The sequence below is a fragment of the Poecile atricapillus genome, chromosome 3, assembly GCF_030490865.1.
Source record: "Poecile atricapillus isolate bPoeAtr1 chromosome 3, bPoeAtr1.hap1, whole genome shotgun sequence".
In the NCBI taxonomy this organism is placed as follows: domain Eukaryota; kingdom Metazoa; phylum Chordata; class Aves; order Passeriformes; family Paridae; genus Poecile; species Poecile atricapillus.
In genome coordinates, this window is record NC_081251.1 from 72,879,413 (window position 1) to 72,892,542 (window position 13,130).

A 13,130-nucleotide genomic window follows, 5' to 3' on the forward strand; every position below is an offset into this window, starting at 1 on the left:
TCTGAGTCAACCTTTTGGCAAAAGACCTGAAGAAAAGGCAGTTTTTATTTTAACATCTCACTCACTCTCCAGCAATATATGTCCATAAAATGCTATCAAACCTTTCTGCTTCATCATATGATACAAATGGCTGCTTTTAGAAAAAAAACTAATGCTCACTTAGTATCTTTTGATTGATTCAGGGAGAGATAGCCAGCAGCCAAAAACAAAACAAAACAAAACAAGGAGAGAGTTAAAAACTAGTATAATCTCAACAACAGCGTCACATTAACAGTGTCAAGTCCATTTCATATTTCTAGAACCATTTCATAGTCAGTACCCACTCTGACAGCACCAATTAAAAAATATCCATGGCTGAGTATTTTACATCCACCATCTGTCCCCAGAAAGCAGTTAGGTGCCTGCACTACTATTTGCACTCAACATAGTTCAACATGTTTTGAATTTATCCGAGTCTAGTGGGATTATAGGTTTTGGTATTGCCGGCTGAACTCACACTCCTCTTAACCAGAAACGGCTATGCATTGTACAGAAAGATCCAAAATGCTCTTCAATAAAATAAAAGGGGGATGAAGGGGAAGAAGGAAGAAGTGAAGCCAGAGCAATTTTCTTGACAGAGATTCATGATAACCTAGGTGTGTATCAGCTGTTAGGGCAGGGATTTTGGCTTCATTCTCAAGGCAACTAATAAGGTTCACAACAGATTAAGTTTCAAGAGTCTAAGGACAGGACACCAGAAGCTGAAATACCTGTGACAAAGACAGAGAAAAAATCTGAATCTTGCAATTTAGTATATATTTTTGTTTCTAATCCTCAGATACTAGAAGTCCCAAAAGAAGAACCTAAGTGAATCCAAGTTCAAGGTAACATATTAAGCTGGGAAAACAAAATCCTCCTAAAAGAAGCAAGAGCCTTGGTGACTTTAACTTGTTGCTCGGAACCTAATACTCCTTAAACATGGAAGAGATTTTAAGGAAAGACTAATGAAAGACATCAAGACAAATGCAGACATTTGCACCGTAAGACAGGTCACCTTAAAACCATTTTTGTGGGTAAGCTTCTAAGATATTACTTACAGGAAAGTTGAATTTATCTGTTCTTTTTCTAGCTAGATACTTGTAGATTGGCAGCAGCACAGGTGAGAAAGAGTATTAGTGTGTCCTTCTTACCCAGATCCTTGACTGAGAAAAAAGTTCCCTGGATGAAGGGAGGTGACTTTGGGAAAGGCATTATTTCATTCTTTTACCAGGACATGAAATCAGAACCAATTTTATGCTCAAACACTGTCAGAAAATACTGGGCTGATCATCCTACTAGATAGCATCTGAATTTATTGGCCAAAATAAATCTTAAAAACCCATATTGAAAGTTTTTTCTCTAATTATCTGCTGAAATCAGACACAATCTCTTATTCTGCAGAGAAGTGTTACCTAACTGACTTCTAGAAGAGTCATTTTTTGGACAGCATAAAGCAGGTTATTGATTATCTTTAGTGGGGATAGTGACATGCTAGTACCTTTGAACAAGGAACTTTGAGACCTTGCTTGGACTTGTGCAATTTGTCAACAAAGAGTTGATCCTGCACTGGAAAAGGCGGAGAACTACTACTAGAAGTAGGGGTGTATTCTTGCAGGGAAATATTGCGAAGAATATTTTTAGCCTGGGGGAAAAAAAAAAGAAAGAAGAAAAAAGAGAGAAAGAAATAGCTAGAGAAAGAAAAAAACCACAAGACAACTAAAAAGCAAATCTCTTTAAACACAGTTGAGGTAAATATCAGGAAAAAAGAATATGTAAGGGCCAAAAAGTAGTCTTTGAAGATGAAACAATTTTGCAATGCTCACAGAGAAGCAGAGGAACAACCTTCTGATACCCAACCCATGAACTGGAAAAACATGGAGCAGACATTCTGTTGTTCTTGCCAGGACGCCTGTTACACAATAGCAAGTGTCCACACCATGACTTAGCTGGGCCTCTTCCAGACCTGTGCTTGTCTTCCTCCACATATCCATCCTTGTGGTCTACAGAGGGCTGTGTTGGGATTCACTTGCAAGGAAGCTCCTTATACCTCAAGAAGTGTCATGAACAGAGGCAGGTACAAACCCAGGCACCAGTGGATGATGCACTGCCTCCAGAGTGTAGCTCTGTTAATCTCACAAGTTTTTGGGTAGCGGCACACCAGCCATCCCTAACATAAGCAGATTAGTGCTTTGAACATAAAGGAGTTTCAGAGTAAGTGACTTGAGTAAAGATACAAGATTCATGGACACACAGCTCATTACCATAGAAGTGAGATGGTTACCCTAAGTAACCATCAAGTCTGCCTGGGCCACAGGGAAGCAGGGAATTTCACCTTAACAGACCAGGCAGCCTTCTGTGAGCACACAGCTCTTTCCCAGAAGCTGCACAGCCTTCTCCCCACTCCAAAAGTTGACATGGAAGATGCAAGTAGCAAGTCCTTTCCCTAACACACCAACATTAAACTTGCCACTAAGCAGTTTGCTAGTTTATCTTAGCCTATGTAAAACAAAGGAAAAGAGTGCTGGAAGGGACCTTAGAAGTCCTTCAGTCCAAGGCCTCTATCCCCATTCAGCACACATACTGGGTGTCAGTCTGCTACAACAGATTTAACGGGTTAATGACACTTGTTCTTAGGTTTGCAGTGACACATTTGTCTTCTGCACCACTGCACTGCCTGAGAGCTTCTATCATGTCTGATTCAATTATCCACCAATTTATACCCATTATTCCTCATATTTAGTTTTCAGAGCAGGTAATGCAGATAATTCCCTTTCCTATAATAGCTCTTTTACTTACCCATATGGCCCTTTGGCTTAAAACCAAAATACTAAAAGGCAGCCAAGTTAGTAGATTTTCTCCTGCTGTCCTTTCTCTTCATATTTAACTATGTGCTTCTCACCTGGGTTGGCAACCCAGACTCTCTCTCTTAAGTGGCAAAACAGTCTCATTTTAAGTCTCATACAATCCATTTGGATGTTCCCTTTTTCACAACAGCATGACACTGAGTCGCATTTGTCTGGTGCTCAGCTTCAACCACCAGCTCCTTTTCCACCTAGACAGTTCCTCCTCTCCATTTTCCACTTCTGCTGTTAGTCACTGCTGCCTTCACACTAGGCATTCCTTCCTGCACCATGCTATTGTGCTTCCTACACCAGACAATTTCAAGCTATCAACAACCTTGGAAATTCCCAGCTTGCTCTTCAGTATACATGGAATCACTCCCAACTTCATGTTATCTAAAGGTTTAATAAACAAATTCAAGAAGTCCAGCTCCATTCAGGAATACGCTTTTGGGTTCTTAATCGCTAAAAATAAAATTAAGTGAAATTAAATAAAAGTAAAAATGTCCCATCAGAACAGTTAAGCTTTTTAAAGATCTTTATGCCACACATTTTTGAAGATGCTAGGCTACACCTATCCAATTCAAATGGAGACAAACAGGCATTTTCAGTAATAATAATTTCAGTGAGAATACCTGATGTGAACTAGATGGTATTTATCTAATCAGATATTTCTGCATCTGGCTGCTTTGCCCCACTATATATTTTAATGTCTATAAGATTTGTTGCAACACATGTAGTGTAATGCAAAGTACAATGTGAAACTCAGAGCCAGTACTGCAGAGATGGGTCCTTTGAAAGGCTAAATAAGAATTTATATCCACATATTTATATCCATAATGCAACACATCCAGCAAGACAGATTTAAGAGCATCTCACATTCTTCAAGATCATTCTGGGAATCCTTGCCCCAAACCAAAGGTGGTTCATTTTCAGCTGGCTGCTGCAGCACAAGGTTTATGGACCACCACCCTGCCCTCTGCGGAAGATGGATGACCTCTTCCCCAGGGAAGAGGTGGAGTCACCATCTTGTAAGTGTTCAAAACACCTATGAATATGGCACTTGAGAATGTGGTTTAGTTGTGGACATTATGGTGGTGCTGAGTTGGCAGTTGGACTTGGTGATCTTAAAGGTCTTTTCCAACCTTAATGATTCTGCAATTCCCAATGTGTAAGTGATCACATGTGTGAGTTTCAATACATGTACCCGCTTCCAAATAGTTTTCCTGAGCATGAACTGACAAGATTACTACTGCCCAAGCCCTCTGTCAATAGGGTGCATCCAGCAGCAGACAGCACCATGACATCAATGGGCAGAGCCACACACCCACAGCTACACACTGACCCCTAGTACTGCACACTTACAGGTGCTCCCTACTCATACATTAACCACCTTTTCAGAAAAAGCAGAGATGACTACATGCACTGGATAGTCAGACTTTCCACAACAGTGAATTTTGTAAGTAACTTTTAAAAAGAAAGATATTCATATTTTCCTTGAATTTAATCTTTCATACACACCCACCTCCCTGCCATATGTAATCAGAAATGAATCACAGTTATAACAGCAGTTGCTTTAAGTCTTTTCCTGCTTTTCCTTCACTAGAGATAACACCTTCATTTGTGCCCACTGATGGGTTTGCTGTATCTTTCATGTCAGTCCAATAATCTTCCTGTCCAAGACACAGCTAATTGCCCCCATCCATACAGACATACATTCTTCTTCTGTGTCTCCTGTGTATCCCTCTACAACATGATTTTGGCATCCTTACAGTGTGCCTCATCTACTGCACTTCAACTTGCCCACTATGCAGCTACATAGTTACAGTTTCGTATTGCTTGTTGAATAGAAAGAAGTTCCTTGATTTTGTTCTTTGTCCTTAATACCATGTATGGTTTGTTAGTAGAGGTCATGTGAATCCCGCATGTTATCCAAGAAAGCAGAATCAAAAGGATGTTCTCTATCAATCATGTTACATGAATACCAGTTGTTCTCACAGAAAATAAGGGCATAGTCCAGAAGTAATTTATACAGACACAAAATCAGCTGTGGAGCTTTCCAAGCCTTTTTTTTTCCCCTGCAGTCTGTCAATCAAGGAACTCAGGCTTAATTTTTAAAGGACTTACTCAGGTATGTGCTCATTCATTTTCACACAGAACCAGTGACTGGTTAACATCCTGTTCTTTAAAGAATATGAAGTGGACACTTGGATAAGCTCCTAAAAACCATACACCTCAGGCAGTACAAGAGCCTGGCCATGGCTCCACCCAAGATGGATGCCAGATGGACAACCAGTCACAAGTTTTCACACTTTTATAAGTTTTGGTCCATTTACATATTTGGGTTAATTGTCCAATTACAGCTTCAGGTTATGAAGTCCCATCCTCCCAGTTTCCACCCCTCAATTTGCCACTGTTTATACTTTTTGGGCCTGAAGCTGCAACGGTATCTTTGGTTCTCAGGCTGGAAAGGGATTGTTTTGCCTAACTGCACTGTGAATAGAACTTGCTAACACTTTATATGAAGTTCAAAGTTATAAACCAATACAGGACAGAATCTGGAAAATATGAAAGCTAAAACTTAAGGCATCAATAGTATCCTCATGCAATTGTCTTAGCCATGCATTCCTTTTGAGTCCATCTGTTCTCTTTTCTAATAACATGCCAAATTTTTGGCAGTACTTGAAAGAATGAGGCATTTCAGGGATTATACTCCACTGACCTCTAAACAGGATGTGTAACTGTATCCATGATTACCTTCCTTTTTAGAAATATCTTGGATTTCCAAACTGCTAAATCCATCTATTCCAAAAATTTTGAAGCTTCAGCACAGGAGGAAAGCAAAACTCTTGTATGAACACGAATATGTAAGAGATATTTCCAGTTTCTTTTAATTCTATAGCATCCAAGGCAACTTTCTGTGACCTAGCAGTCAATACAGAGTTTGCAAGTCAACTCCACCATTAGCATCCTCATTAGACTGAGCAGAGAGGCTGATTTCCTCTCTAGGCTGACTTAAAGGTATACAGACATGGAAACTGCTGTACTGTTTCTGAGATGTTGACTAAAGGACCTGAGTAGCTGTAGGAACTGATCTACTTTAAATGACCCCATCAATAGCTACAAGGAGAAAAGACTCATTTTATGCAGTAACAGATCTAGGAGTAAATATGCTTTTTCTCTGTAAAAGGCTAGACAAGTATCTATGGAGAAGACCTTAAGTGCTTTTAGACTTTCATGTCTCAAGTACTGACCAAAACAGATTCTCTTTATAAAAGCAGAGAAAAAACAGTGTTGTGGTTTTTGGATTTTTTTCCTGTAAAGTCTATCTAAATACCAGGTTATTCCTCAAATGCATGTTTAAGTCAGAGGTGTGGGCAAAAGGAGCAAGGGAACACAGATAGCAAAGCTTCACTAAATTTTTTAATCAATAAAGCTGTCATATGCACTTTGTTCTCTCCAGTGATGATGGAAGTAGAAAAATGTGCTCTCAAGCCATTAAAACCTCCTGAAAAGCACATCTAGATTTTGTAAGATGTATGAGATATTAAGCCTTTGCACAATTCACTTACTTAGCAAAACTTCAAGACTTTGTCATCCTATAAAGGCTTTACAAAGTAGTAATGCACATCTTTGAGATGTATTTATCATATCTTCCTGAAAATGTTGTGATACTGTCATTATAAGTAACTTCTATGTAGACTGCAAGAACAGATTATATAAATATGCAATTTTTTTCCCAGTATCTTCCATAGTTATGCAAGTCAAAAGCAGCTAAGTTCTATGATGACATAAATAAGAACAAATCATATCAGCATCACTTTATCCACTTACAGTCAGAGAATTTGGGCCAGATATTTCTGAAGCAGACTCTGACATAAGTGACTAAGTAGCTTTCATACTTTTCTTACTCTAAAACCTTCAACTATTGACATCAATCTAGTAAGACTAAAGCCTTCAGATTCTATTCAGGACTTGAACCAAGAGCTCCTGCATTGTTAGGTGGTAGCATGTACATGGCCCTCTTATGGCCCAGCCTGACCCACGAGCTCTTCCTCCAGGCTCCTTGCTACTAGAATGCTGCTGCCTTCCCATCTGACTGTCCACGCTCTTGGGAACAGAAAATACTAGAAACTACTTTAAATATTTGCTTAAAGTTCTTCAAGGTGACAAGATTGCTAAACATGGTCTTAGCAGCTTCTTCCTGAGAGCATTCTGTTACACAGCAACATGTCTTTCAAAGATGGAAACTTATGGCACATTAACTGTTTCAGAGAAACACTCTGAAAATTCATAAAAGCTATTTTCACTGTCTAAATGCAACTCAAAGAGGATCTGCTATGCTCTTTCTGCAAGGAACATTCTTAATATTTTGTCTTTAGGTCTAGGATTAAGAACAGGGTTTGGAGGGCGTAGAAAATGAAGGAAACAGTAGCACTGATTGCCTGTATCTTTGAGGACTTCAACATTAATTTCTGAATTTGATTTCCCTGCTATTGCTGCCACCCTAAAACATAAATATAACATAGCATCCTAACAGTAAGACGTGCTCTTACATCCGAGGTCAAATTTTCTGGTTGCTGAACTACATGGATATAGGACACATTGGATCCTAGGAAGAAAATGCCAGAAGACCCCAAATCAGGAACATCAAGCTGCAGCAATACCAGGAGATTCACACCTCCAAAGACCCCCAAAGAACCAAGAACAGAAGCAATAGTGCCTCTTTGTATTATAGAACCGTTCCTGGCCAGACTACTAAACTAACAAGGGAAAGCATCACTCAGAGCCACCCCGCTCCTAAAGAAAGGAAAAGCACACCAATAAAGTCTGAGGCAGGAGCAACCAGAAATAAGGGCTTATGTTGAGTTACTGGCACATGCTGGCTTGTAACAGTAGTTGCTTACTCTCTCTCTCTCCTTTTCAATTATTCTTTCCCTATCCTAGCAGCAATTTGTCCTCTTGTTCTTTCTGCACTCTACAACTAGGTCAAAAAGCTTGGATCCAGCATTTGATCATAGATTACATCATCTTTTTAAACACACATGTTGACCTACCCATGAACCCATTGTAGCCAGGTGCTCTGTGTGAAGGAAAAGCATTTCAGCAACTGCCCCAAGACCTCCTATCCATTACTGACATCCCAGTACCTCAGAACTTTTATTACTGCCTTGGTATTTGTGATAGACACTTGTTTCCTCAACCTGACTTCATTAGAACTGCACAGTGCCACAAGTTGCCAGTTTAAAAATCAGGGTATCAAATTGTATGGTTTGGAATTTTCTCACCAACTAACAGAATGATTTGCAAAATAGTTTAACAGGAAATAACACAAAGTACCAGCAAGCCATCTGTTCTAACCTCTATGTTAAAGTTAACAGTTATTTTGCAACAAAGGAAATCAGCTAAAGGTATTCATGTTGGGTAGGTTTTTTTTTCCCCAGGGAATCTAAGCACCCACTATTTTTATTAAATGGAACAGGAACAACAGGAACTGGAAATCCCTGAAGAAGAGGCAGAAAACAAAAAATCTGGGACACAAACAGCACTGTGTTGCATAGCAATGCCAGTCACTTATCTCCTCACACATAAGTCAATCCAGACCTTTCCCAGCTTGTCAGAACCTACCTCCACACAAGCACTGCAGCATCGCCACACACACATGCAGACTGAGGACATATTCAACCATCTAACACACTGCCAGCAGCCCCCAGCACATCTGGGCCTCGAGTGTATTTCTGGGATGAAGTATAAGTTAGCCTGTCTGTGCTTAAGATTAATTCTAGGTATGGATACAGTGCTTTTAAAAGCCCTAAGTTTAATATTGAGGCTGGGAAGGGAAAGGCAGTAGTAGGTAATCTCTTCAAAAGAAAAAAGGGAAGTGTTAGTATTTTCTACTTGTAGTTAAAAAGACCAAGTGGTTCTTTATTTTTTCTCTTGGGAGCTTTAGCTCACTCAATAACTAACTCAAACCTTTTCCTCCTCCACACACTCCCTTTCATGAAGGGACAGTCTCCCAAACCAAAGAGCTTGACACTAGGTTTGACCCTAGTCTGATTCAAAAATTTATCTCCTGCATCAATGAGGCTGAAGTCTCATGAGATCTTTGTCTCCTGGCATCAGATGATGTCAAGTTGATGTTTGCCCCTAAGCAAACCTTGGGATTTTGACCAAAAGGCCATGCTCTGAAGTTTTGGTGCTAACCAAAGGTAACTTTTATCTCAGTCTCATGTAAACCTATTCCTTTTAATCTCAGAACCTAGAAAGAAAGGATCTTGAATCCAACACATTTGAACAGAGAATACAGTTTTCTTGGTGCTCTATCTAACCCTGTGTTTCTTGCTTTTACTCCACAAGGGGATGAAAGACATGCTGTCACTGCAAGGCACCTCAGTGGAGACCTTTTCCTCAACAGGTATGGATACAAACTTGTGTGAGAATTCTGTCCAATGAAGCAGCAATGGTGCCAGCACAAGCAGGTATAGCATGACTCTGATGACAATATCTGCAAGGCCTAAAGCCAGTCAATGTACAAACTAGATAAGTGCTCAGTTATATACAATGTAGTAGTTTCATAGCTTGGAATTTGAGTAGTCAAAAATAAAAATATCACAGATGATACATGTTTCCTACATATCAAATCACGACACCTCCTAAACTTCTGCCAAACCAAATCACCATTCTATGAAGAGCATGCAGCATCTATCATCATCATCATCATCACAATCAACAGAACTAAAGGGCAGAAGTAACCTCTTCTGCATCTATTAGTGGAAGGAAATATTCACAGCAATATCCATACACCTCTCTCATGAGACATCTGAATTGTTCCTGTCAACCATAAATCTGACTCCTTTATTTCAAAGGAAATATGAATTCCTGAATTAACAGGTCAACTCAATTCCTTTCCAAACCAGTATTAAACCACTAATCCCAGTTCTCTCTGTGTTAAAAAGGGTATTACTATAACTATAAAGTAATAATATGAAGTAATAAGCCATCAAAGGCAGAAAATTTAAATGATAATCAATGCTGAAATATCATCACATCAAGCTTGTAATCCAGAACGTCATCTTAGATATGTTTATGATTAAGAACCTGCAATAGAACTGGGTTCTTTACAAAGGCATATAACAATGATTTTTTAACATTTTACAAGGTTCATCTATTTATAGAGGCAAACGCAGCTCCTATTTTTGCACATTTGTCAGAAGCACAACTGAACTTTCTCTGGGCTCCAGTGCTAGCTCCACCTTCCTCCTCAACCATCCCAAGCTGCTTCCTCAGATAGGTTCCTGCCTGCCCCACTGCACAAATTTCAGCACACTATACCAAGTGCAGCAGCACTCTGGCATTTTCTTCTAATAGCCAAATGAAGAAATCAAACACTACCAAAAAAGAGCAAAGACAAGCAACCTTAGGACAGGCAAACCGTCAAAACGGACAGCAACCATCCTATCCTATGCACAGATGCACATGTTGAATTTCACATCCCAGCTTTCCCTAACCATTAAGCTGTTTTTACAATGCCTTGCTGCTCTGCTACACAGTCAACCTGGCTGTCGAGGCCTGCAGATATATGCTATAATGGCTCCCTCGGCAAACCTCAGCGGTGTAACTTGCCACACAAGCCACTCCACTGAGATCTCCGTGCTGTGCACTGCTGCTGTAGGTCGCGCTGTGTCATTTCACCACACTCTTGCTATTCGCTCGGGCCAAAAACCACGCAGGGAGGGTTAAGTTTAGGGACAGCCGCAAAGAAAACCTTGCAACCAGGGGGAATCCCCGTCCCAGTCCCCCGCACAGCGCAGGGCAGGTGACCCGCAGCGCCCTGACCAGCGGCTTTCCCCACCCGAGAGTGGGGACGAGGAGCCAAGCCGCACCCCGGAGCGGAGCCACGCCGGGGGCCTGGGCAGCCACTCTGCTCGGGCCAGCGCCTGTCCTCATCCCGCGGGGAACCCTGCGCTGCCGGTGCTCCGGGCACCGCCACAGCCCCGCCGGGGAGCGGATGCCTGTGACTAAGCACACGCGGCCTCTCCTCGCCCTCCCGCTCACCGCCTCGGCCGGGCTCTCCAGCACCGGCGCGCCCGGCCCCGGGCACCAGCGGCCGGACAGCGGGGCCGCTCCCGGGAAGGGGCCGGGCAGGAGGCACCTGCCGTGCCCCCGCTCACCAGGCCCGGCGCCGGGCAGCAGCCCAAGCCGCAGCCGGGCCCCTGTACGGGTTTCCCTCCCGTGGCTGCGCCGCGACCCAAGCCCGGGGCCGCGCTCCGAGCATCCCCCGCTGGCATCCCCGCGGCACCCCGGCCCCGGCAGCTCGCTCTCCTCGTACCGCTGCCATCCTTGAAATGAGGGGGTGGGACGTCTCGCAGCGACCGGGTCCAGCCCCCCTTCTCCGCTTCCTCCTCCTCCTCCTCCTCTTCCATAGGGCCGGGGCCGCCCGGGACGGCGCTGCCGCCGCAGACCTGCCGCTGCCGCCGCCGCTCCGCCGGGGTGGCCGCCGCCCGGGGAGCGCGGCGCCGGGCCGCCCTGCCCCGCGGGCTCGGCACCCCCGGGCGCCCCTGGTCTTCCTCGTCGTCGTCCTCGTCCTGGGAAGAGGCGGCGGAGCGGGAGTCGGCCGAGGTGCTGTAGAAGGGGTTCCCGCTGCTGTCCTGGCCCGACTCCCCGAAGACATCGTCGGAGATCTGCAGGCTCTCGTAGCGGGATCGGGCCGCCTCCAGCAGCGATAGCGCCTTCCTGCGCGCCGGCCCGCCGCCGCCCTCCGCCATCATCTCGGCCGCCGCCAGCAGCCGCCCGCGCTCCCCTCGGCCCGGCTCGGCCGGGTCCTGCGGCCGCAGGCAGCAGCCCAGCAGAAGCAGCGGCTCCGGCACGGCGGCGGGCAGGCAGCGAGGAGGGGAAGCCCCGCCGCCGCCACCGGGGCTGAGCCCTGCCTCCCGCTCCCGCCCGCACCACCCGCCCCTGTGTGTGTGCAGGGACATGGGGGGAAGGAGCCAGCTCAACATCTCCAAGTACCACATCCAGCCAATTGCCGCGGCACTCCGCGCTCGGGAGGTGGGGTTATATGGGCGCCGCGGGCCAGCGCGGGCCGCCCACCGCCCGCCCCGCCGCCCGCCGCCGCTCCGCCCATTTAAAACCACAGTGCCGGCACCGCGGGGCCGCCGCTGCGCCCCGACACCGGGAGGGGGTCTCTGAGCCCAGCCGCGCTCCAACTCCTGGGCCTGGCTCCAGACCTAGCCCTCCATCCCAGCCTCCATCCCGGCCTCCGGCCCCGGCCCGGCCCCGGCCCGGCCCGGCCCCCGATGCTGGCCGGAGCTGTTCGCCGCCGCGGTGCTGGAGCGCCGGGCTCGGTGCCTGCGGGTCCCTCGGTAGCGCCCGCCCTGCGGGGAGAGGGTGAAGGGCCCCCGAGGGAGGAGAAGGGCGCCGAGGTGCTAACCCCCGACAGCGTGGCTGGGCCCACACAGCTCGTCATGCAGGACGGTGTGAGCAGCGGGGGCCGCAGGGCACAGAGTAGGACACAACTCCAGCGCCGGGGCAGCGCTTGAGGGAATGTGGGGAAGGCGCTGGAGCACAGCGCTGTGGGACACCCGCCAGGCTCTACCACCCCGCTTGTGCTCCGTGGAGGCTTTGCACTGCCTTTGGGGGACACACATGCTCCTGCCTGTCCAGCTCTCTGCAGGGCGTGGGGCTCAGCGCCTCCAGTGCATGCTTTGGTTTCTCCAGCGAGTACAGAGTGAAGTAACCATTCTTCCAAAATCGCCACCGATTTAAAAGCAATATCATGGCACAAGAGAAACGAGGGAAGTGGAAACACCCGTGCCCTGACTGGGTTAGTTAAACATTATTCAGAAGTATCCCTGGAGTAATCTAAGGATTTCATACAGCAGCTGATGCCCCTGGTTGCACAGCAGTCAGAAGCGTCTCTCTCATGTTTCAGGAATGTTTGAAATCTTTGATCAAGGTTTATTATTTGCTATTGGGCATCCCGCTGTGCTGGTTACTGTACAAACACTTATTAGGACGACAGTCCTTCCCTCCCCTGTCAACAACAATACCAGCTATCGAGCTTACCCTTTCACAGCACTACTTTCAAAATAAACAGTAATAGGATTCGGTGTGGAGGGGGGGGTGTCACAGCATATTATTTGCAATTTTTGATGCAAACTTTCAATGTAATGTTGGTCTGAAGATCTGTTAGTGCTACAGATTTAACAAATTTTATAACACTGAATGTTTCTGTCTTTAAAAAAGAAAGATTAATGACCTTCTGATGATTGT

At 45.1% G+C, this 13,130-nt stretch overlaps 1 protein-coding gene across 1 annotated transcript in view; it reads right to left on the bottom strand.

Annotated features, from left to right (window-relative positions):
• The window catches only part of PGBD5 (piggyBac transposable element derived 5), a 59,710-nt gene extending 48,087 nt beyond the window's left edge, over positions 1–11,623 (bottom strand). Inside the window, exons 1-2 of the mRNA XM_058834100.1 lie at positions 11,371–11,623; positions 11,188–11,274 (exon numbers count right to left, since the gene is read on the bottom strand). Of these exons, the coding sequence (XP_058690083.1) occupies positions 11,188–11,274; positions 11,371–11,623 (340 nt within the window). The remainder of the gene's footprint in view (positions 1–11,187; positions 11,275–11,370) is intronic.
• Positions 11,624–13,130: the final 1,507 nt, after the last annotated feature.